This window comes from Zootoca vivipara, chromosome 12 (assembly GCF_965207765.1).
Source record: "Zootoca vivipara chromosome 12, rZooViv2.hap1.1, whole genome shotgun sequence".
NCBI classification, from domain to species: Eukaryota; Metazoa; Chordata; class Lepidosauria; order Squamata; family Lacertidae; genus Zootoca; species Zootoca vivipara.
In genome coordinates, this window is record NC_142595.1 from 17,144,190 (window position 1) to 17,169,686 (window position 25,497).

Consider the following 25,497-nt stretch of genomic DNA (forward strand, 5'->3'; position numbering starts at 1 on the left):
AAACAGGCACGTCCCAGGCAATTGTCCTTGTAATAAAACATTTACTAGAAGAGAAAGCAGAAAGTAGAGGGAACATCATGTCACAGAATCCTGACAATTTCAAGATACTTGTTCATAAAAATGAGAAGCAAGAAGTGAACTATTTTCAGCAAACAAGATTTTTCTACCACTCTGGCAAAAAAGAAAAAGGAAAAAAAAGAATCTGATTAAAGAGCCCAAGAACACACTGTTAAAAAAAAAACCAAAAACCAAATATTTTTACATTTGCTTCTTTCCAGATGTGTGCGCGCGCAACAACCATTTCAAGGAAAAGCAGCACATTGTTTCAGACAAGTCCCGCTTTTAACATTGCTGCACTGAAAAACTTCTTCAGCAGCCAGTCCCAAACTTACAAAGTTTGAAATCTTCCTGCTTCAGCCCCCAATCACAATTAACTTGATAAGAAAGATCTCCCTCCCCAAGCCTGTTTCACCCTTGGGTGGTGGTGGGGGGGGCGGGGAAAGGGGAAATAACTTCTGGAACATTCACAAAGCTATCTACAAAAGATCCCACCCAAATAGACACGTTTCATCTTCCTTGCTTCAGAGAGACCCTGGTGGGCAGGCTATATATCCTTGTGGCTCCATGGCCCACCTTTTTGTATCCTCTTCAGGCTGAATGTGGCTCCTGTTGCCCATACAGTACACATGCTCAGGGACCAAAATGAGTAGACACTAGGATCATCCTTGGAGGCAGAGGAGCTCCAGTCTAGGCAACCTGAGATTCTGCTAGTCTTTCCAAGCGGTCTTTGTTCCCACAAGGACACATTCAGAACACAGAAGATGGTGGGTTGTGTAAAAATGTAGATTGGCATGGGAAAGGTTAGCATTCATTCATTCGGTCTCTCTCTCTGTGTGTACCACAGTACTCATGTATGCTGTTCCACTGGGCAGAAGGAATCCTTTAGCTCCAGCCAAACTCATCATACCTGGGCTTAGGTGTGGAGAAGAATATGACAAATTTGCAGGCTGCATCACTTGCCTATTTACAGCCATCTCCCCACTACTCTTGGGAACAGAATCTCAAGCTCTCTCTATTGGCTATTAGCATGCTGTTACTATCAAGGGAGTAGGGGGGATGAAATGATTTAATCTTTGGCCTGTCCTCTCTCTACCTTAACTGTGGACAACTGGCAAAAAAGAGAGAGGCAGGAATCAAGCCTGAGAACCTGCTCACCAATCCCAAAATAAAAAGGATTTAAGCTATTCAGCAGTGATGCATCAAATGGTATGGGTAAAAAATATCACATTATGATTTCCATGCAGGATTGTGTGTGGATGGGCAAGACCAATTATGAGGAACCCCCCCCCCTTCCCAAGAGACCATTATTTCTCCTACATCAGTTGCTTGCAATGGCCAACAGCAACCCAGTCGAAACTACTGTGATTTCCTGTGATACTTTACATGTCTCAATTGTACTGCTGGATACATGCAGAATCATATAAACAGGAATTTGGTGGTCGTGTCTGGGCACAGATGGCCATTGCGAGCAGCGAACCAAGGTGTAAAAGCACAGTGACAATGGGGATGAAAAGAGGGCTACTGAATAGGGCTGATGGCAGCAGGCGTGCCACTTACTGGGAGATGGATTAAGTGTACAAGTTCAAATTGATCTGAATAAAACAAACCTACCCAGTTCAAAGCCTCTTTCTGGAAACATTCAGTTAAAAAAGAAACACTCTCAAAGATGTTTTGTTCTTCCTGGGTGAAATCAATCTTTCGAAGCCCCTCGAGACGGACGGATTTTTAAAAGTCAGAGCACTGAGGAATTCCAAGAAGGGGGACACTTTCCTTTTGATCAAAGCACAACACTGACGCGCCATTGAAGTGAAGCTGTCTGCAGACGCACCAGCCAAGGCTTGGTTGGGGGAATCATTGCTGTCCAATGCTATGCTTCTGAGTAGCCACACAGAAACACCCTCTTGAGAGTGACCGAGAGGGGCACCTTGCCACTTTGCGGGAGGCATGGGCTCTTAGCTGTCCCACCGACTCTTCTTGCGCTTTGGGGGCTCCGGAACGACAAAGCCATCTGTCTTGTTGTTGTCCCTACTACTGCCTCCATCGGCCTTGCTGTTCTCCTTGCTGTTGCCATCTTTCCTGCTCTCAGTGTTCCTATTCTCGCTGCTTCTGCTTTCGCCGCTGTTCCGGCTGCTGTCCCCATTGTTCCGGCTTTCCCCTTGGCGGCTGCTGCTCCCACCGCCGGCATGTCGGCTTTCCCCGTGGCGATGGCTGTCCCCATGACGGTTGTCCCCGTGGCGACCGCCTTCCCCGTGGCGCTGCCCTTCACCATGGCGACCGCTCCCGTCGCCGTGGCGCTGGCCATCGCCGTGGCGACCGCTGCCCCGGTTGTCGCTGTACCTTTCTCTACCTCCGCTGCTGCCCTCTCTGTTGCTGTTGCTGGCGTTCGGACTGTTGAACCCCTGAACGCCAGGACTCGGGAAGGCGGGGACGCTGTTTAAGTTTCCGGCGCTTGTGAAGCCTGCCATGCCCTTTGGCATGCCTGCCATGCCCATGGGACTGTCAGGTCTTGCCGAGTTCTGCTGCGCTGAGTTGCTTGGCACGGAGTTCAAGCTGCCAGCGCTGGTCCACCCACTGGCACCTGCTGAAGAGCTGCCCGTCTTCTGGTTGCTAAAGCTGGCAGCAACGAAATGGCTCTTATACTGGGACTACAGGAGAGAAAAACAAAAAACCATAACCAATACAAGGGTTCTTAAGCCTCTGTTTTCTGTCTCTTCTCAGTGAGGCCAACCACTTTCAAAGATCGAATGTTGGATGATGGATGGATTGGACTTTTGGAAAGCGAGTGTACCTTACTGCTGATTTCTTCCCGTTAAGGGAAAAACCCAGCTATATTTTTTTATGTGAGAATGGAATTTCAACTGGTAATGCTTTCTAATGTTAGCACATCTACTGCAATGTATGGCTGGGTTTAGTTGCTGAAGTATTCAGGCCAATTTTACCAAACTTATCTTTGCCTTCGGTTATGTCTAGCACTAGACTACTTACTGTACTTCCTTCCGCTCTGCCCATTCATTGGTATGGAGGAGGGCTGACCTGCAGTGCCAACAGGAGCAAGTTGGGGCTAAATGCTGGGTGAATGTTGATGGCTCCACCTTGGTGTCAATGAAAACCTTGCTTGCTGAAGAACTTGTGATAGACGCAAGGGAAATTTAGTTCACAGGCTGGGCAACTACCATGCTGAAGCAGACAAAGCTGCTGGCGACCAACAGCTCCTTTCCCTTCTGAGCTGGTTTAAAGGAGTTCACAGGCACAATGGCCACACTTGGCTAGAAGCCAAGAAAGCAGTAGCACCACAAGTGACAGACAGAAAGGGGAGAGAATCCGTAGCAGGACAATTAGTCATACCAACCTGGAATGCTGCCTTCATTGCAGACAACCGGTCCCCCATTGCTCCTGAGGATGGTTTGTATGCCTCATAGTTGACCATGACACTGTTACTCCCACGGTCCTGCGACACAAAGATGTTGGGCCATTAGGGCTGTGAAATTCGGGCTGCAGTGCTATACTTACTGGGGAGTAAGTCTCAATGAAATAAATGGAGGTCCAGCGCCGAGGGCCTTCTGGCGGTTCCCTCGTTGTGAGAAGCCAAGTTGCAGGGAACTTGGCAGAGGGCCTTCTCGGTGGTGGTGCTCGCCCTGTGGAACGCCCTCCCAACAGATGTCAAAAAGGAAAACAACTATCAGACTTTTAGAAGACATCTGAAGGCATCCCTGTTCAGGGAGGCTTTTAATGTTTAATAGATTACTGTGTTCTATTTTTCTGTTGGAAGCCGCCCAGAGTGGCTGGGGAGACCCAGCCAGATGGGCGGGGTATAAATAATAATAATTATAATAATAATTATTATTATATAAGTAGACATATATTAATCTACATTAGTACAGTGGAACCTCGTGTTACGGACGGGATCCATTCTGGAGGCCTGTCCGTAACACAGAACTGACACAAGCCAAAGTGCTGCGCCTGCGCACACGCACTTTGGCGCTTCTGTGCATGCGGTGAAACCTGGAAGTAACCTGTTCCAATACTTCCGGGTTGCTGCGGGACGCAACACAAAAACACGTAACCTGAAGTGGACGCAACATGAGGTATGACTGTATACTGAATATCAATGCTTACCACGCTCTCTGATCCTAGGCCAGGCCGCTCACGGTACCCCAGTCCACCACCGCCAATGTTTAACTTCTTGCCCTTCCCTCCCTTGAAACGTGATTTCCGGAACCAAGCATTCTGGAGAGAAAGGATAGTAACACTAATAGGAGATGAAATATGTGACTACCAGGCTATTGCTTGGTTCAGCTACTTTAGACTACAGAATTCTGGCTGGAAGTGCAAAAGCAACACCAAAAATTAAAAGTACACAAGCACATTAGAGTCATTCATTGTACACTATTTGCCAAATAAAGGGGAGAGAGAGAGATTTTGTGTTTTGGAGGGTGGAGGGAAGGAACCCAGATAAAGCCATTTGAACTACATATTGGGGGAAACAAAATAGCACTTATTTGTAGAAAAACATAGTTCCCTGTTTTAAGTAGCTTAAAACATGATAGAGGTAAAATCTTCCATGACTCAGACCTTAGATTTAAAAACAGCTTTCTGTATACTGCTAAGGCCCAGTGGTTTTTTTCCCTAGCTCAAGCAGTGGAAATGCAGCAAAACCTATTTCAAGGTAAAAACCTTTTTTGTTTTTTAAGTATACCACATACTGTGTTATATAATTTGGGGTGGCTCATAATTACACACAGAAACGTTAAGTTTCAAGTTGAGGAAAGATTACAGTGCTGCTTCAGGTTTTGACAAAGGTACCTGCATGGCCAAGTCCAAGAGCTCTTTTGTGACGTGCTGATTGGCCCCTTCCAAATTCCGAACGAGATCTCCAGCGAAGTTGCTATCCTTGTGAGTCAGCAGGGTGTAGGCCACGCCCTTCTCTCCTGCTCTCCCCGTGCGGCCAATTCGGTGGGTGTGGGTGTCAATATCCCGGGCCACGTCATAATTGATCACAGTCTTAATGGAAGGAATATCCAGACCACGAGCTGGGCACAGGAGATGTCAGGGGTCAAGACAGTTTCATGGCAATTCTCATATGCGTTCTGCTTATATCACATCTTGTCAGCAGAGGTTGAGCTTACTCTGCTCAGAACTCTTTCCCACTCCACCACCTTCAATTCTAGGAAAGCTTCAGTTAACAGATGAAAGCAATCAAGTTATCCTAGACACTTTCTGTTAATACTGGCCTGTATTCTTAAGACTGTATTGCAATTCCAAAAAAGACAACTGTATTCTTCCCTAATTGAAAGTAAGTTCGGTTGCACTGAACTCTGATTATACTGTACTAAAAAGAATTTTAGCTCCTCCTAAGGGGAAAAAAAAGGGAAATATTTAGTGGGGATTTAGAACGAATTAATGAGATAGTGAAGGAGGACTATCTTTTTCAAAACATCGATCAACTAAAAGTCCTAAGGTTTATTTAGTATCTTCCATACATAGTGCAGGTACCGGTAAGTCCACATCTACCCAGCAGGATGAGCACAACACTCTCTGAACCACGGTAGATGTAAAGAACATTAGGGTAGGTGGGTGAAAACTGGCGTAAGAGACAGCGCAATGTGAAGAGGGAAAGGGGGTCAAGAATGTGGTTTTGAAATTGCTTCCTAGGTTTTTAAAACTTCCAACTTGCACCCCTACCTGCCACATCAGTAGCAACTAGAACTGGGAAGGTCCCCTTCTTGAAATCCGAGATGACCTTGTTTCTTTCACTCTGATCCATGTCACCATGCAGCAGACCCAGGCTGTGTCCTTCCTGCTTAAGGTTGTTGGCAAGCTCCTCTGCATTTGCCTTCTTGGTAACAAAGAGGAGGACACTCCCGGAAGAGGTGAATTCCACTAGGCGAGTGGTCAGCCAGTTCCACTTGTTGGGGCCAGAGGAGAAGATCTCCACAATCTGAGTGATATCTTCATTTGCCTGTTGTGTGAGGAGGAAGAGTAAATAGAGGCAAAGTGAGAATACCGGGATTCATTTAACACGAGAGCAGAGATGGGGGAAGAAGAACAGAGAAACACTAAACTATGCACACCCTTCTCTCTTTGCTATAGTCTATTTCAAACAGTGTTTTTTTTCAAAAGGTATATTACCTCTCCAATATCTCCTTGCACCACTCGAATTGGATCAATTAGAATGTCTCTGGCGAGCTTCTCAATCTTCTTCCGGAAAGTTGCACTGAACAGCAGAGCTGTTAAGCCAGGAAAATAGTACTAATGTTATATATACAAACGTAGTGCAAGCTCACAAGGAAGCCACCCCATCCACCAGAATTGTACGAGAATCTAGATACCGGTACATACAAGTTGCCTGTGATGATTCACGGGTGACCATAGCACCAGATTTGACATGCACCCTTCCTTACTGCATACAGCAGTACCAGAAGGACACATTGTGGTTAGGAGTGGGGTGAGAGATGCTATCCAAACAGCAGAGAAGCACGGAGGCAATGGGAGGGGGGAAATGACAAGGAGGTGGTGGTTTTGTATGCTCGAAAACTACCTATATATGAACAAGATTTTAGAACACTCCAAATGTTTGGGAAAGGTGAAAAATCTGTGAGTGGGTGGATTGGGAAGACAACAGGCTGTCCTTGTTTAACAAGAACAAAATGTTTGTAAATGCATTAATATAACTTAATTTCTTTCTGGTTTAAGTATGGGAATTGGAAACAGTTTTGGGGCACAAAGTAATGCCGCCGCCCCCGCAAGGGGCTAACCACATATTTACAAGAATAAAACAGTTCTGTCTCACAAAATTCAATATATTTCATATTCAGGAAGTCCACACTCACTCTGCCTTTCAGGGCGCACGTGACTGGCAATCGATCTGACTTGGTATTCTGGATGAAGAGAAGAACAAAATTCCAGTCAAAGTCCAGCTTTCGGATGTTGAAAAGCAGCTGCACTGAGACTTATAAACAGCCAGCTGGATGAAGAGAACATGGCATATAGTTCAGGATGAAAAGTGCTCAATCTCTGCATTCTAGGACAACACCTTCTTATTTCATAAAATGCAGAACCATCCACAAGCTCAACTTCAGGAGGGTCTTAAATGAGATGTTGATACATTTGAACATCAGGCTCAGAGCTTTTTGTTTACAAAAAAACATGCCCTTTTAAAAAGATGTTTTAAAAAGGCCTTTAAGATCAATATATCAACTAAGTGACAAATTTGTCAAGGAGCAAATATTTATCTGTGGGTTTCGAATTTGTTTTTCAGCAAAGCATATTTTTGCAGCCATTCTGGTTCTTGTTTATTATTGCAATTAGAAATATTCTATGCCCCAGGGAAAAAAGAAATTAAGAAAGAAATCTGTGTTTCTTTCAAAGTCAACTAAAATTGAGGTTTGGGAAATAAACAAATATATTTATATTTGAACACATCTTCAAGAGGCCAATTATTATTCCACTCAAATAATAGAGAGTTGCTTTGCAGCTGATACACATAGCCTCTGTTACACACACACACACACACACACACACACACACACACACACACGAACGACACTTTCTCTTAGGCACTCGTGGCCTAACCAAGAGAAAGAAAGAAAACAGTTTCACCAGCAATGCCCAGCCTGCCCTTCATATACTATGGGTGAATGATATGGCTGCAGAACTGGGTGCTCTGTGCCACTTCTACTACCAATCGTGCCCCACTTTGTACAATGAACGTTCAGCAAATGAAAGAGCCAGACACACACACACACACACACAAAATTCCTTTGACCACAAAATGCTTGCTTGAATGAAAGGGTATTTTGGAAGATATTTCTGCCTGGGCTTTGAGAGACTTCTGAAGAAAGGAAGTTCCAAAGGTTGGGAGTGGCCACTGAAACCTATCCTTGTATCCTTGCTTTCACAGGGCCATCTGGAGCACAAGAGCGCCACTAAGAATTCATTCTCAGCTAACCACAAAGCTCAGGACAGGACACATAACACAGCTTGGTACCAATGTTAAGCAGTCATAACAAGCACGTTTGCGTTTTATTTTTACTTCCCAAATTTGCACTATGCCTCACTGGGTCAAACCACTTTTCTTTCTCCCTGCTTTGTCATATTCCTTCATACAAAAGCCTTCATTTTGCACCACCACCCTGATCTATTATCCAGAATGTCCTGTACTTTTCTGCAACTTTTTTTTTTAGTTGCTGCTGAGTGCGTAGCCCAAGAAATGATTCAGCCTTTGCACTCTTTCACTAATGGATTCCTAGGACATATAGAGGATGATATGAAGTTGTGGGGAACGTAGGTCACTGCTGTGACATATCCATACTGCAGCCAGTATTACTGGGTACATACCAAAACCCATGTCAAACATTCTGTCGGCTTCATCAAACACAAGGTAAGTGACCCTCTGAAGGTTGGTTGCTTTCTTCTTCACATGATCGATCAAACGGCCCTGATTGGAAATATTTAACAGCAGCAAGCTAGTCAGAAAAGCCAGTAACTGTATCAATTTATCATTCAAACTATGTCACAGTAATTTCTTGGTCACAGTGGTTATACTGCTCCTACTTTCCCTGATATTGTTTGTGGTGCTTTTTGAACAACAGGGTCCTTGTCTGAGAGTTCTGTGATGATCAATAGTAGCTGGCCAAGAGCCAAGGGAAGCTCTGAAGGCCACCTTTAAACTTTAAAGGAAGACTCCCAGCAAGAGTCCAGTGAGAGGGAAATATCACAAGATATTTCTTTTTATTTAGAACGAAAAGGAAACATATTGCAAGCTATTCTCAGGATCCCGTTTCCCTTAGGGCAGCCTTCTACAATCTGGGAATGTCTTTGACTACAGCTCCAGCCCCAGCCAGCAACATCTGGAGGGCACTAGGTTGGGGAAAGATGCCTTACAGCAACACAAGTACCTGGAAGAAATACTCACTGGAGTGCAGACGACAATTTCTGCTCCTTCCTGCAGAGCCTTGGCCTGCTCCCACATGCTTCCTCCACCATACACTGCTACGGAGCGTAGATTGTAGGCCTTCCCAAAGCGTTTGCATTCAGCGTGGATCTGAAGGTACAGCAGTTAACAGAATATTGACAATGCTACTTCAAAAACTAGAAATACATTTCCATTGCATCAGAGAAACAAAGGGACTGAAAAATCTACACTTTCCTGTTCAATGGGGCTACAAGAATACCAAGTAGATTTCTTCTGTGTTATTCTAACTCTCCTTTCCAGTAACTGAATTTTCTTCTGCCTTTTGTACATCAACCCGGCCATCTTTGAAGTAGTGGCTCACCCCTAGAGCTTATCAGGATCCTATTTGCTGGCCTCACCCCTCACTTTTTCCGTATCTCCTCCCTCTCTCCTTTTGTATCCATCCCATATGAATTTGCTAGAATAATCTATACACATCACATAATTTCTTTTAACTTTCTCTTTTCTTTTCTCTCTCTCTTCTCCACCCTCCTTTTAGCTAGTTGTATCAAAAAGTTTTTATAAAAAAATTGCGAGACAGAAGAGGCAGAATTTCAGGGCAGATTTCTAGCATCCCTGTTTTTTAAGTTGAGTTTATCAAATGAAAGCAACCAGAGGAAGTATTATTGTGACTGGAAATAGAGCCACTTGCCACCAGGCAGCATTAAAGTAACATTCCACTTTTAATGATGAAAATCTTAACGATGAAACAACTGAAGCTCAGGCAAGCCTTGCTCCCATACCCACTTGCAACAGGAAGGTGAAGCTGGTGGTGGCCTGACTAGTTTAGTTACAACCAGCCCCCTTTAAAATCTTGATCTCAACACTGAGGGGTGAGGAGAAGGGGTGAATGCAGAGTTCCTCCTCTATACCGCCTATGTAAGAAGCCCTCCTTTGACACATAAAGGCTCCGAAATGGGTCTCTGGGACTTAAAAAAAGAGCAAGGTATTTGAAGTTCTGCATGCATCAAGTCCTGTATCTCATTGCAACTCCTTAGATCAAAGTAAGGGTGCGCTCATTAGTGTGGCAAGCCAGAATGCCTCTCTGCTAAAGCATGGCAATTTTTTCTGGAATTGTACCATAGTTCTGAACCTCCCTTTCCTTGTAAAGTTACCAAATAAATTTCAGAAGCTTTCTACCCAAGATGCTCTTTGGTGACCAAGGTATGCAAGATGGGTTTTTCCCCCCAGATGCTCCAAACATTTCTTTACCTGCTGGCACAGCTCTCTGGTTGGACATACAATCACTGCGATGGGACCATCTCCTGGCTCCAGCTCCTTTTGATCCATGATGTGAACCAACATGGGCCAAATAAAGGCTGCAGTTTTTCCACTGCCAGTCTTTGCAATACCGATCATGTCTCTGCCACTCAGGGCCACTGGAACACCCTGAAGGGGGGAAAACATATTTTAAATCCAGCAGTTTCCCAAAAACAGAGCAGGTGACTCAGCTCAGGGTATGGTTTTGAACATATTAACCTTCATAAAGCCATGAGGATGTGGACCCCAGCAGCTGTAAAAAAATGTCCGTAAAGGTTTTTTTAGCATACCCAAATAATTTCATACTCCATGTGCTCCTCAATTATTATACGCTCAGTTATACCCATGTCACTTCATCACATCTCCACTTTTCAACATTTAAGAGCTTGTGTTTAACTGACAATGTTGTTAACTAAATAAGCCAACATAAGAAGCAAACATCTAAGCCCATTGTAACCCCAGCATAATCTCCAAACAGGATAGGGAAAACAACATAGCATTTTGCCCATTTCATAAATTCCATTTTTTATTCAATACCCCACTTGAAAAGACCTGTAGATTTTGTAGTAGTACTAAGGTACAAATATTTATGTACTCCTTAGGTGTAAATAATCAGTATACCATCGTCACCATTACAAAATATTCTAGGGGGTTTGTTGGAACCTTGGGGTTAATTATAACCTAGGAAGTTAATTCTGTTCCAAGTTAGCTTTATCTTGACATAGAAGTTAACATTCTTATGACGCAAACTTGCAACACAGATTTATTATATGCAATTTCCCTTTTTCCTTTTTTTGGAGAAGTGGAGACACCCAATTAGGCTACAGCTATTCACAGAACTCCTTCCACTGTTACTATGGTCCCTGTATTTCCCCCTAGGCATTTTTAAATATCTACCGTGTTTCCCTTTTTTAATACGTAGTCAGAAAGCAAGCCATGGCAGCATTTTTTAGCATTAGTGAAATATAAGACACCCCCCGAAAATAAGGCATACCTCCATGCCGTGTAGAACGAGACCGGCGAGCGCCCCACCAGCAAGCGTGACCCAGCCAGCCAGAGGGGCCTGGAACTGGCTGCTGCTGCAGCAGCGAGCGCACGGAGTGCCCGAGCCAGCAGCCTGGCCTTTTTTTTTGCCTGCCCGAGGCGGCCTGCCGCCCCACCGCCGGAACCGGCGGCTGCAGAGTGGAGCGCTCCGCAGCGCGGGCGGAGTGCAGCGGCCTGGCCTCTTTTTTTCCTTTTTTGCCTGCCACCCCGCCACCGTAACCGGCAGCTGCAGAGCGGAGCACCCAGCAGCGCCGGGCGGAGCATTGAGCCAGCGGCCTGCTGCCTTGGTGCCTGGAACCGGCTGCTGCTGCAGCGCCGCACAGAGCGCCCAGCAGCACCCCGAGCCAGCTGCCTGGCCCCTCCGAGGAGGCCTTAAGGTACAAGACATCCCCTGAAAATAAGACACCGTGTGTTTTTTTGAGTAAAAAAAAGAATAAGACGGTGTCTTTAAAAAGGGGAAACACGGTACTTTGTTCTCTTCCATTTTCTCAAGGACTAACTGTAGCTCTAGAGAAGAAATAATAAGATATCAAAGGATAAACCAAGGACCAATAGCCCTTCTGGATAGAGAAAACTTTTTACACTTGTTAACATACAAAGGACAACCCTCTGAAATTTCAGGGCATCTTTATCTTTTTTTTAAGTTCCTTTGGTAGTGATTCTATTGGAAGGTAATTCTTTAGGCTTTTTACACGTGGTAATTTTAAACATTCAAATCAATTTTATGGCAAATTATTGCTGCCTTTAATTCTAAATTAATTAGCAGCTAACCAAGTTACAAACTGATAACATTACAACATCTCCCCCCGCCCCCCCAAGAAAAACAGATATGAGAAATAGCAAAACTATACTTTGTTGGATTACTGTGAACACTGCTATACAGGACTCACCTGGCATTGGATAGGTGTGGGTTGAGTGTATTCTGATTTCCTAATTTGATGCATAAGTTGCTCATCAAAACCAAAATGAGCAAAACTGCTTCCTGGTCTTGGAGGAGCTGCTCCAGAGACCTAGGGGGAAAGTTATTCATTAAAACCATGCCTTACACTTTTGAGAGAGATTATTCAATGCACATGCTGATGTAGTCTCTATATGAAAAGGAAGTTCGCTCAGTTCTGATCTCCGACAATGCTTATTGTGCTAAATCCACCTTATAAGGGTATACCACCCACCTCAAATGATTAGCCTTTCTTGTGTTGAACTGAATTCAACATTCAGCTGTGGTAAACACCCAAAAAGCACAATGATGAAGGGAATGTCCCAATCTAATTTAAATTAAATTAGCAGAAAAAATCTTAGAATATGCAGAGCTAGCAAGATTGACAACAAGATTCCAAGACCATACAGATCAAATATTCAATAGAGAGTGGAATATTTACAGAGAATACCTAAAAGAACATTGTAAAAATCTAAATTCATTGGCAGGCCTGGAGTGACCGCTGCATGAAATAAGAGAACTTTAAAAAATTAACACAACCAAACAACCTAGGCGAGATAAAGTTAAGTGCGCAGTTTTAAAAAAATCACAATCAGGAATCACAATGGGGGGGATTGAAAGTCGTGTTTGAATTCGCTACATGTGAATTTAAATCTTTTTTTAAATAAGTGTTGATTTTGAATTGCCTTTTGTTGATTGTTTCATACTGTTTTATTCTGTATTTGTTTTGTTTTTAAAACCAATAAAGCATTAAAAAAAGTGGGGAATGTCCTATGTTATCAGAGGCCCATATTCATAGGAGGATTGAGAGCATGCACATCTTATAAAATCCAGAAATTCACCAACTGGGCCTCTACAAACAGACCAACGTTAGGTATTTTCGTATGCAAATCAGAGGCTAAATGGAACAAATGACCAGCATACTAAGCAATGTCTAGCTAGAAGCTTGATCAATCACAGAGGCCAGTGGAGTGAGGAGAATCCCAAGAAGGGGGCTGAAAACCTGAATGACAACCAGAAGCCCTCCCATCTACCAATCCCTAACAGAATAAGCTGAAGGGGAAAGTGTCCGAACAGCTAATAAGTACTGACGAACTCAAGGAAGCCTGAAGGTGACCAACTGTCAAAAACTGGTTAACAGTTTATGTCTGCTAACCACCATGCCCTTTATGCCTGCTGCAAGTTTTCTATGGTACATCTCCCCTCACTGGATCAAACTTTTCCCTCTGTCAAGCCGCATTATTCTTCCAAACCCTCCTCAGGGTGCACTTTTAGAAAGCAGGAAGTGTAGCCATCCCTACTACAAATTAACAGTTATCGGGGTCACCAAACTTTTTCAGCAGGGGGCTGGTCCACTGTGCCTCAGACTTTGTGGAGGAGGGGCAGACTATATTTTTGGGGGGGGGAATTAAAAATGAATGAATCCCTAAGCCCCACAAATGACCCAGAGATGCATTTTAAATAAAAGGACCCATTCTACTCATGTAAAAACATGCTGATTCCTGGACCGTCCGCGGGCCGGATTTAGAAGGCGATTGGGCCGGATCCAGCCCCCAGGTCTTAGTTTGCCTACCCATGAATGAACTCTTCTCTGCACCACTATCTTTGAAACTTAACATACTGCTTACATCCTTTCTGCTCTCTTTATCTCACTTAGATCATAATAATCATAATCATAATAATTTATTATTTATACCCTGCCCATCTGGCTGAGTCTCCCCACCCACTCTGGGCGGCTCCCAATTGAATATTAAAACAATACATCATAACCTCACTCTGCAGGCACATCTTTGTAAAGGTTCTGTGTCTGTTTATTGTACACCACACAGCTGTTATTATCATGTTTGAACAAGAGACAGTCCTCAAAGCAGGACTCATCTTACCCGGAGATTCAGCTTGTGGCGCAGCTCCACCACTTGCTGTGGGGTGAGGCTGGTGATTTCCTCATGCTCATCGTGGAAATTTTTCTCAAACGGTGGGTATTCAATCTGCAGGCCAATGGTTCATGGTTAGTCAGGGATACCACCTTATCAATTAAAAATTGGTTGTTGCCTCAGCCCGAGTGGTGGGCTGCCATTGAATGTTCATGAACAGCTGCTCAGTTAATAGTTGTAAGCATAAAAAGGTAAAGGTAAAAGACCCCTCACAGTTAAGTCCAGTCACAAACGACTCTGGGGTTGTGGCGCTCATCTCGCTTTACTGGCCGAGGGAGCCGACGTTTGTCCGCAGACAGTTTTCCCAGGTCATGTGGCCAGCATGACTAAGCCGCTTCTGGCGAAACCAGAGCAGCACACAGAAACGCCATTTACCTTCCCACCAGAGCAGTACCTATTTATCTACTTGCACTTTGACATGCTTTCGAACTGCTAGGTTGGCAGGAGCAGGGACCGAGCAGTGGGAGCTTCCCCCCCCCCCGTCGCGGGGATTCAAACCGTCGACCTTCCGATCAGCAAGCCCTAGGCTCAGTGGTTTAGACCACAGCGCCACCCGTGTCCCTAGTTGGAAGCATAGCATCTGACATTCAAAGAAGCACTTTGGTAGGGGAAAACTGACATAAAAATCATGTAAATTTGTCTGGGCTTCTATGAAATGGAAAAATATAAGCACTGGAGCACATATGGTGAGGGTATCTTCCTCTCTTTGCTTTATTCAATGTATTACTATTGATTTTTAGACAAACTTAGCCCTGGCGGTATGCTACTGATTGAAGAAATTCCCTCACCTCTGAATGATCAATAGGAGGAAGAGGATCAATGATTTTTTTGGATGGTGCTATTGGATTGCCATCACTGTCATACTCCAGGTTGTCCTCTTCCTCTTCTGGAACCACACCAGCATTGGGATTTTCTGCCATGTAACGGAAATATGCTTCCTGCAGCAAAACAGAGAAATGTAACCTGCATACAAGTGCCAAAGAGGATGAAAGGCTATTGTTGTTTTCAGTTAATTACTAGCTACATTTAGAGACGGTCACTTACTTGAATGCCTACCCATAAAGAACAAATAACTTTGTCTATTTTAACAGTTCTCTTTTTATCACAGTAATTATTTGGTGAAACCATAATAAAGATCTTACAAATTGGCTGCTATATTTTGCTTTTCCAGGAAACAGTCAGAAGACCCGAGCTGACTATCCCAAATGTTCAGTTAAAGCCACAAAAGTGTTTTCTGCTATGTCAAAATGTCTGGCCTTCAGTGCTTAATTTCCAAGACGGGTGGTGTGTGTGTCTGTGTTGCATTTGCCTGGACATTACAACCACTGACCTCCAAATCCTTTTCTCTAACGCCGTATGTGTGAACAGGAATGACTGCGGTTACTCAGAAGTGATAGAAAAATACTCTGCACACGCTCAAATTCTCTCTTTCTCTTTTTTACTTTGCATTTACTTCTGCTGACTTCTTGGCTAGATGTCTGGGGCAAGTTAAAAGTCTCCAGGCAACCAAACAAGAAAAAAAAATAATTCTGAAAACCTGGAAGGGTTTTCTTTTAGGTTGGTTAGTCACTTGCAGCGCATTGAACAGATGCAGAGCAGGTAAAGACATTGATGCTAATGCACAATCAGGAACCTTGACTGTAAACTGGCAAGGGAAAACAGGCTTTGGTTCTACCTCCCACCTGCTGATGGGCAACAGAGCCAAAATGTGCTGGAATAGCTGTCCTAGCAAGCTCCCCACGGAGAACTTGCTTATGCAACTGATGCCTGCAAAAATGTGACACCTCGGGTGCTTTAAAGCACCATGCAGGGCTCTTTCTGAAGTCCCATCTTTGGGACTGAAACATGTTGAACAACTTGAAATCACTGTGACGTCAGTGACTGACAAGTGAGCAGCCCTGCTCACCTGTCAAATTTGGTCCATGAGGCTCAGATCTGACAAGGATCTGTCCTGCAGAGCAAACAACAGAAACAACAACAAAAAGGTTCTCCACCCTGATCTAGCAGATATACATGATTGACACTGCATATATCTACTTTCTTGAACAGGAATCCCCCCCCCGAAGAGTTATGCTAACAATTATGCGCTCCCTTACAGGACAGGATAGGGTTTTTGAAACCATTTTGATATTTTACTATAATAGGGAATACCCTATGTTCTCTAATTTGAAGATACAGAAAGTAAGAAGCTCTTCCTTGTTTTAAAAAGTCAAATTCACATTCAAGAGAGACTCTCTCAAAGAAGGCACCTTCAGCATTTTTCCCAAAATGCAAATTTAACTGGTTAAAAAGTCACACTAATATTAAGTCTGATCAATACATTGCTACTACATTTTCAAGCTGTCCTTCCTCCAAGGAGCTCAGGGGAGTGTACATGCATCTCCCTTCCATTCTATCCTCATTACAACTTTGTCAAGAGGACACAGATGATTGAAGGCTTAAGAAAAAGCCAAAATAACATTAGGTTGAGAAAAGGACCAGCCAACCCTGAGAGCTTCATGGTCAAGAAGGGATTTGAACCCAAATCAACCAGAATAGTTATTGGTGCAATCAGTTGACATCCCTGTGCAGTATGAGAACATTGTGGCAATCTGGAAACCCAGCCAAGAAGGGTTAAACAGGGGTGTTCATTTGGTAAATTCAGGATATCCTGCAATAATCGGGGTGAGGTAGGAGTGGAAATAAATAAATAAAGGAACGAAGGCAGACAGGAAGGGAAAGAAAGGCAGGAAGACATGACTTCATTTACAAACGAACAATATTTCTGTTTTCATTTATTTTTGCTGCACTGTAAATTTAAGCAATCCCTCTCCCCCATCGAGTGGGCTACACACTGTCTCTCAGTTATGTTTCAATCCTACTATGAACATTAAGAAGCACATTATATCTTCTTCAGAGTTAAAGATGAAGCAACAGTGAAAAATAGTAGCTTCAATGATGTTGCATTAAGCCATGAAAACGTTTCTCTAACTCCATGGCTCTCCAGATGTATTGGGACTACAGCTCCCATCATCCCTAGCTAACAGGGCCAGTGGTCAGGGATGATTGGAATTGTAGTCCCAAAACATCTGGAGGGCTGAGGTTGCCCATGCCTGCTCTAGATGGATTTCAACAATTTTCCCGGAATTCTGATAGTTGAATAACACTTTTCTTCCTAATTAAAACTGAGGCTGTGCTTTAGTGTTATACCCCCGGAAGCTTATTTTTTAAGTGTGCTAATGTAAAAATTACTCACCCTCAGAGTCTACCTCTGTGCATGTTTGGTATGCTCATGACACAATTGAGACAAGTCCAGAGGACTGACTCATGAAAAGTTGCAATAGACAGACTCCCCAGGGGTTGGTAATTATGTATCACTGCACCACGAGGCATTAAAATCAGGGCAGCTAACTTGTGGCCCTGCAGATATTGCTAAACTACAATTCCCAGTAGCCCCAACCACCAAAGACAGTGGTCAGGAATTATTAGAGTTGTAGTTCAGCAACACCTGGAGAGCCACAGGTTAACCAGCCCTGGGTCACATGTTTCAATCGTGGCTGATGCAGAAACAGGCAGAACTACTTGCTATGGAGGCTGATTAGAAGGCAAGCTCAGAGCAGTAACTCATACAGACATGTAGTGGGCAGATACTTTAGACTGCTCAATTAGCCATTCTGTCCATGGCACACTAGAATATGCCCCAGAATACAGTTCGGGAATGACTGGGCTGGAAGTTCCAGATTTTGGATAACAGGTATGCTTTTATACAAGCATAATAAAGCTATTTGTCTGCACCAATAGGAGACTCAGAGAAGCACAAGTCCATGACAAGTTTTTTAAAAAGTATGCAAAGTGGCATTGTGAGCTCTACAATACCTTATACCAGTGATGGCCAAACTTGGCCCTCCAGCTGTTTCTGGACTACAACTCCCATCATCCCTAGCTAACAGGACCAGTGGTCAGGGATGATGGGAATTGTAGTCCAGAAACATCTGGAGGGCCGAGTTTGGCCACCACTGCCTCATACAGTACTTAAAATATTTTCAGCTGTTGCTTATATGGTCCACAGCAATAGCCGCCAACCTTTTTAGACAAGGACCCACTTTTATCATTAAACCTGTACAGGGCCTACTTTTATTTTATTTTTATGTCTGTCTTTCTGCTTCCTTTCCCTTTTTTCACTCCATGTCCCCCTTTAAAAAAATAAAACAAAAGCCTAAAAAGCATTGGTTGTGCGCTGATGTGACTCACCTAAAGTTGACCTGCAAACCAGTTAGGGGTCCTAATTTATCAGCTGGGCTAATGGTGTGATGTATTTAGAAAGAACAGGACCCCCCCCGATCTTCTCAGCAAACAAAAATAGATCCAGTTTATTTCAAAGGATATCAGAAATGTGTGTCTGCACTCATTGATTACTGTTTTGTAATAGATAGAAAGGTTGCGTAGAAAACTCACTTGATCATCTTCCTCTTCAATATCATCGCGTATACCCCTGGAAAAATAAGCAGAGAAACAAAACTTCCCTGCAAATGTTCCACATACCCAGCTCCGTACATTCAATCTGATTAGTGCCAATATAATTCAACACTGACAACATTCAGCAGCAACCAAACAAAAAACAAAAGAACACGAACATCTTATGTCAGTTCCAACCCACCAGGACCTGCCAAATTATGAAGAGTAAAATTGAATGAATTTCAGATCTATGACGTGTGACAGAAAAGCTGTTTCACAGAACTATATAGTTGAAGACGAGGGAGGTAATTTCAACACCCTGCTCCAATGAAAAGGCATCTATACACCAGCCCCTCAGAAATCAACCCTCATAAATTCAGATCACAGCCTTTAAGGAGGTTCAGAAAGGCTTAAAGATCTTAGCATGGCAAAATCTTCAAGTATCCCAGCAGAAATAATGCAAGATGATCCCATGCTTCTTGTCTGTCTCTCACTTGTTTCAATGGGGCTGTGATATAAAAAATAACTTACTTTGTATTTTTCCTTTCCTTATCTTTGTCTTCCAATCTCTTCATGTCTCTAGCAGCTTGATCCTAGTGGGTCACAAAAGAAATGTAACATTGCAATGCAGCACATTTCCCTATAAAATTCCTATGACGCTGGAGCTCATAGCGCTATATGCAATGGAATACAGCAACCAGGTGAGGTTATACCAACTGCCAGAAGAGAGAAGACTTCTGACAGCCGGCTCCCCTCCTTTTCTTATTCTTCCTATCATATTTAAAGAGTTTTTCAGTGCATATCATTGTATCTCAATTCAAAACCACAGGTTCAAGCTGCTGGTATTGTTGCACAAAGCCCTATAACAGGGGTCCCCAGACTTACCGAGTGGCGGGCCGGTGCCCGCCGCGCCGACCGCGCGGTGGGCCGGACTGCAGGGGAGTGCGCGCGCAGCGGGCCGGAGGGCGGGGGAGTGCGCGCCCGTGCGCATGCGCACACGCACACGGGCGGAAAAAAAATCGGCGAAAATCGCTTGTGCGCATGCGTATGGGCCTCCCCCGACCCGGAAGTGCACCAGAAATGACCTCTTCCGGGTCGGGAGAGGCCCGTACGCATGCGCACAAAGGATTTTCGGCAATTTTTTGCCGATTTTTCAGATCGCCGCTGCGCCGCGCGCCGTGAGAGCGGGCGGCGGCAGCGGGCGGCGGGGGTCGTCGCGGGCCGGATTGGAAGGCCGATTGGGCCGCATCCGGCCCGGGGGCCGTAGTTTGGGGACCCCTGCCCTATAATATACCGGGATACCTAAAACATCCCCATATCCCCTACTGATCAGTGTGCTGCAGGAGAGGCTATCCTGCAGATACCATCCTATCAGGAGGTCTGTTCTACATGAATGTCAGAATTGGGCCATTAGTGTAGTGGCACCTGCCATTTGGAATTCCCTTCCACGGTGCATCTCTACTGGCTTTTCAGCACTTGCTAAAGACATTCCCCTTTCCAAGAGACTTCTAAAATCTTTATCTCGGTTGCTATCTGACCTAGATCTCAACTGATTTGTGTGTTGTTGTTTTAAACTGTTTCTATTTTTATAGTTATTTTCAAAAACCGTTTTTATATACAACTCTTTTTAAGCATGTAACTCTTTCGTATGTGCCATTATAGTGTAAATTGCTTTGAAATACCTCATGGGAAGCAATTTGTAAATGAAACAAATAATTAAATGGTAGCAGTAGTAGTCTAAATCCCTCCCCAAATGTTATGAGCAGGAGTTCACCTTGTACTTCTCAGATTAAATTGTGAGTGTATGAAGTAGCGACATCACCACTGCTGAATTCCCTCCTGAGAGGCACCTGCTTGGTTTCACTTCTCTGACTTTTAAGGCCCCTAAGGTGCTAATTGCTGTTGCTGCTTTTGTTCTATTCTGTTTGTCCTTGTTTACTTATAGAGCAACAGCTGGCTATTACGGATTTTTTCCACTGGTTTGCTATAAACTACCTCAGATACCCTACAACAGAAGACAGATTTAAAATATTTTAAATTAAAATAAATACAACAGATAACATTTCTGTCCCATCTTCAGAGGTGCTGACTGTTATTCTCCTCAACAGTCATTTCTGGTGCATCTAAAAGCCACAAAATATCGGCAAGGCATAAGGAGAAGGTAACTTACCTCCACCTCTGCCATGAATGCCTCCAATGGGTCATCTTCGCTGTCTGAGTCAGGTGCTTTGGAATGGAACTGCTGCCGAGTGGGGGAGTTCTCAGCGGGAATGTATGGCAATTCAACGTTATTGGAATCTTCCTCCTCATCCTCAAAGTACCTGAAAATTCAGAGAGAGAGAAGCTGACACTGGGAAGAATCAAGTCAACACATAAGCAGGCTTATAAGAAGGGAAAACCATTTGCTATCACACAGAGCATAAAAATGGACAATATTTTAGGATTTTTTCTTTAAAAAGATTTTTTTGGGGGGGGGCACACAGAACTAAAGAACAAACTCCATCTCTCAAATATCCACTCCAAGTTGTCTGGCAGCCTCATTTAGCTGTTGTCATGCAACCTTTATCTGGACTTTGGCTAGTCTTACCCTTGAGATGTCAGCTGTAAAATGGCTTATTCCATCCACTGGGACACTTCTTTTCACATACTGTATTATCAGGTAACACAACTATGCCTGCCCTAATAAAACAAATCATCGCAAAACTTTGGGAAACTCATTTAATGGGGATACAAGTGCAAAAGGCGGGGAACTTACGCATTCTCCTCATCAAAGTTTGCTCGCTTTGATCCAATCTTGTAAAAAGAAGGCAGCTGTGGTGGTGGTGTCTTTCCAAACCCAGCTGAACCAGGGGCTCCGAAAGCACTGTGGGACTGTTGAGGGAGTTTTGGCTCCTCCTTCTTCCCAGTGGATATGGAGAAGCCACCGAAACCAAAGCCCCTCTTGGTGCCAGGGCCACCTTTGTTCCAATTCATGGTGTCAGCAATGCGTCTGATAAAGATGAAACGACGTACTAAATATAAAGCCTCAGCCCATTTCAAAACAGTATGAACAAAACGTCACAGGCAACTAGCATAGAATTAAGATAGGAAAGTCTGACTTAGAAAGATGAACAGAGCACCATATTTTTTTTGTAAAAATGCTCCCCCTAAATATCAATCATAGCAGTTGATTGTACTGACCGGTGGCAGCTACTTTTAAAAGATGAAAATGGGTATTTCTAGTATATGAATAAAACTCAGGTTTACTCCAATGCAGATATTTTGTTTACTAATATGAGGCAGACTACCTTTTAAAGGCTTACTATCTAGTTCAGTTTACTTCTATTGTTTAGACATTACTGTTTACCAAAATATAATTTGCATTCAGATGGTAGAGTCATAAGTACATTTAAATATATGTAATACAATCAATTGCATCCTACTTAATATCTGTGTGGCTGACACTAATAAAATGTGGCAACTTTGTGCATTAGAGGTTTTGTTTTTAACAATGAATTCAGGCTATCTTGCAATCTAATTATCCCTTAAAGGACAGTAGGCAATTGAAGTGCAGAAAAGAACCCCTGAGCTTACTAGCAAGAACATTCACTCCTGTTCATCTTAAACCAAATCATAAATAATGTTATATAAATGTTTTTTGGAACATTTTACTACCCGTGGAAAATTCCAGTGTATCTCAAGACAGTAAAATGTCCCAAAGCAAATCCATCTGCGTAGCGTTTGAACGAAGACACTTAACAGAGCAATCCAAACCCATCTACTGGAGGGGGTATGAATGGACAGAGGTGTTCCTTGGCTTAGTTCTGCAGGTCACTGCTGTTGGAAGAGCTCCACTGTTAAGGAGTGCCCCAATGGACCTGCCCAAAGAGTAGGCAGGCAAAATCTTCTGGTGGTAGCATTCCTACCCACTGTAATTCCCAAAACGGCGAATTTCAGGGAAAAGGGATGACCATCATGTGACTGCCATCATGTGACAGTAATGGGTCCAATCTGAGCCTCTTTGCTATGCCAGCTTGGGAGAAGGCACAAGGAACAGGTACACTTCCCTGCCCCCCCCCCACTGGTGAGAGTGGCAGGGTTGTGGAAGCGGAAGTGGCTTCATCGCTCCATCAAACCTCATCACCGACAGCCAGGAGTTTGGATGAACGCCCTGGATCATTTTTGTTTGGAAAAAACCCATGGGACATTTTTTTTAAATACACATTGGCTGAAAAACAACAACCCACCCATCCAAATGGCAAAAATCAGCAGACTACTTTGATACTTTATGACCCATACTTTTTTTGGTTGTCAGAAAGACAGCATCTGCTTCACTGGATCAGATAGTTGGAACTTATGTTTTTAAAGATGGATTTGTTACACTGGCTGATGAAAAAGCACCCCAAAATGCAAAAACCAATTGATTTTCTAAGGCACTTAATGACTCACTTGCTGGAATTTGAGGACATTGTTTAATGCCGTGCAGGTGCTGTCCTAGGAGTACACTGTAGGTTTACTTCTGTGTATAAAATAAATGCAATGAAAAGTGCAGCCCTGGAAGGATTTTGTCTTACATCTGTGGAAGAGATTTGGTTCAGCTCTTATAAATTCCGCAGTGAATGCACATACGTGTCTAAAATACATATTTTCATTGGGGATCTTTATCACGTTGATATCTGCTGCTTTGAAAACTATTTGTGTCTAAGTGCCACAGTCATACAGTCCACCTGAAAAAGTTAGGGTGAGAGAGAACAGCTTTGGAAGAAGAAAACAGATACATCCTGTGTTTGCAGGTATAAAAACAGGGAGCAGCCCTACTGGGAGATAGAGACTAAAACAGCAAACTGAAGCAGTTGAATACCGTACTTTGTAAATATGCACTATTATTGTTTACTTAGACACTTCCATTTAAAAGCACTTGACACTTCTTTTTTTTCAAAATTGTATTTCCATTCAAAACACTCTGTCCTTTTCTCCAGACATCAATGCAGCATACTTGGGGCAGACTGACTTTTTCGAGGCCAGCCAATAAGTTTCTTAGCCTAACCTGAACTCAGACTCAGTCTGCTGCATCCAGGTCCACCAGCAATCATATATTGGTTCTTAGCTGTGCATTGGCTTGAGCGTTTGAAGCCATTGTCACAACGCATCTACTATAATGGTGACCAGCGTAGGCAGCTTGGCCCCTTGCAATCCTATTCTTCTTTGGCCCCTTGCAATCCTATTCTTCTATAAATGTTGCCGTCAGTTTTACAAACACTGCCAGCGCCGTTGTGGAAAGGAGGCAAAAACAAAAGCACTGCAGCTATTATTTGGGGTTCAAGCACCACTTTGGCTACTCAGGTTGAAATGCAGATTGCATGCCATGCCCACTCGGCAGGGGACTTCCCACCGTGCTCAATGGGCTTACTCCTGAGAACAGCGTGCACATGCACATGCTCGCTCCCTCGAGTCAGGCACGCAAATAACAAAAAACGGCTCTGATCCTGTTGCCGCCGCCGCCCCCCCCCCGCCCTTTCAACGGGCGAGGACTTTTGCTACGTCAAGAGAGGGTTGCGGGCTGCAAGTGTGGAGGAGGAGCAACAAAAAGGCGGCCTTCAGGCTCGGAATCCCAAGTGTATGTCCGAAGACATTCCGCTAATACCACCTGCATACTTACCCCCGGTAAGGGCCGACGGGTGTGGCTGGAGACAGGAGGGCACGTCGCCTAGGAATGGGAAGAAAGAGAGATCAATCAGGCCCCCGAGGCCTCCACAGCCCCGCTAGGCCTCAGCCCCGCCCCCTCCTCCTCTTCCTTCATATCCAGACAACCCAGGCGGAGGAGGGGCGGCCCGGGGCCCTCTTTCCAGCCCCTCTTCTCCCCACTGTCTCCTCTTTGCTTACCCGCCGCCTCGTCAGACACTCGTGCGGCTTTCTTTTCCGTCTTCCCCTCCTCCTCGCCTTCCTCCCTGTCTACCCGGTTACTACGGAGAAAGAAAACGGGGCGCAACGTCGGCAGCCGCGACGCGATGACGCCATCGCGCACAAGCGCGGCAGGGAACGGCCCTCTCTCCGCGCCTTTGCAAAGGGGCCTTTCGCTCCCCCGCGCGCGCCCGGGTGACGTCACGAAGGGAGGCAAACCGTTGGAAGAAGCCCGTGGCGGGGGCGGATCCTAGAAGCAGAAAAAGTTAGAGTGACGTGCGAGCCCGGTTTCCCCCCCCCCCCATCAAGTTATTACTGTATAAAACACACATAGAGAGAATTTTTAGCAGGAGAGATGGGATAGAAATAATGATGATCAAGTGCTCCAAAAGGACTGGAGTAAATTTATACGATATTTTAAAGATTATTGTAAGCAATTAGCATCACTAGCAGGGTTTTCTGAAGACTTGTAATGAGAAATTTTATCTCGTTCTATTTTTATTTAAATTTTGAGCCATTTTGCAATGACTAAGTAGAATTGGAAAACGTACAAAATGCAATGAACTTCCATTTCATGCGGCTCAAGGTGGTGCCTTCCATAGTTCTAGTTACAGGTAGGTAGGTGTTGGTCTGACGTAGTCGAAACAAAATTAAAAAAAATCCTTCCAGCAGCACCTTAGAGACCAACTTAGTTTTTTTTTTCAAAATGCAATGATATAAAGGTACCGTATACACACACCCACACACAATTATATCATTGCATTTTGTACGTTTTCCAATTAGCCCATCTACTTTAGCATTACATACACTGACTGACAGCAGCATTCCAGCTCATGGGTATAGCCAAGGGGGGCAGGGAGGGGCAGCTGCCCCCCCATCAATAAAAATACATACCGTAGTTAACTGAGCTTCTGCCCCGCCACCAACAAAAGGCCTGCCCCCCACCACAAAAATCCTGGCTATGCCCATGTTCCAGCTGGAGATGTCAGAGATAA

General features: G+C 44.1%; 1 protein-coding gene across 4 annotated transcripts; it reads right to left on the reverse strand.

Annotated features, from left to right (window-relative positions):
- Positions 1–21: 21 nt before the first annotated feature.
- DDX42 (DEAD-box helicase 42) lies at positions 22–24,591 on the reverse strand. 4 transcript variants are annotated; one of them, XM_035134284.3, is made up of 20 exons: positions 24,485–24,591; positions 24,261–24,308; positions 23,051–23,120; positions 21,378–21,611; positions 20,793–20,943; positions 19,154–19,215; positions 18,623–18,659; positions 14,977–15,126; positions 14,138–14,242; positions 12,208–12,327; positions 10,226–10,402; positions 8,975–9,103; positions 8,398–8,497; positions 6,891–6,938; positions 6,190–6,287; positions 5,743–6,019; positions 4,864–5,090; positions 4,177–4,287; positions 3,410–3,508; positions 22–2,705 (listed from the first exon to the last, which is right to left on the reverse strand). In XM_035134284.3, exons 3-20 carry the CDS (start codon positions 23,068–23,070, stop codon positions 2,013–2,015), a joined length of 2,838 nt encoding a protein of 945 aa, XP_034990175.1. In that variant the 5' UTR covers positions 23,071–23,120; positions 24,261–24,308; positions 24,485–24,591; the 3' UTR covers positions 22–2,012. The 4 variants fall into 4 exon arrangements, with proteins under 4 accessions (XP_034990175.1, XP_034990178.1, XP_088511991.1 ...); XM_035134287.3 differs by lacking the exon at positions 23,051–23,120; XM_088655865.1 differs by lacking the exon at positions 24,485–24,591 and having other exon boundaries at positions 23,051–23,177; positions 24,261–24,279.
- Positions 24,592–25,497: the final 906 nt, after the last annotated feature.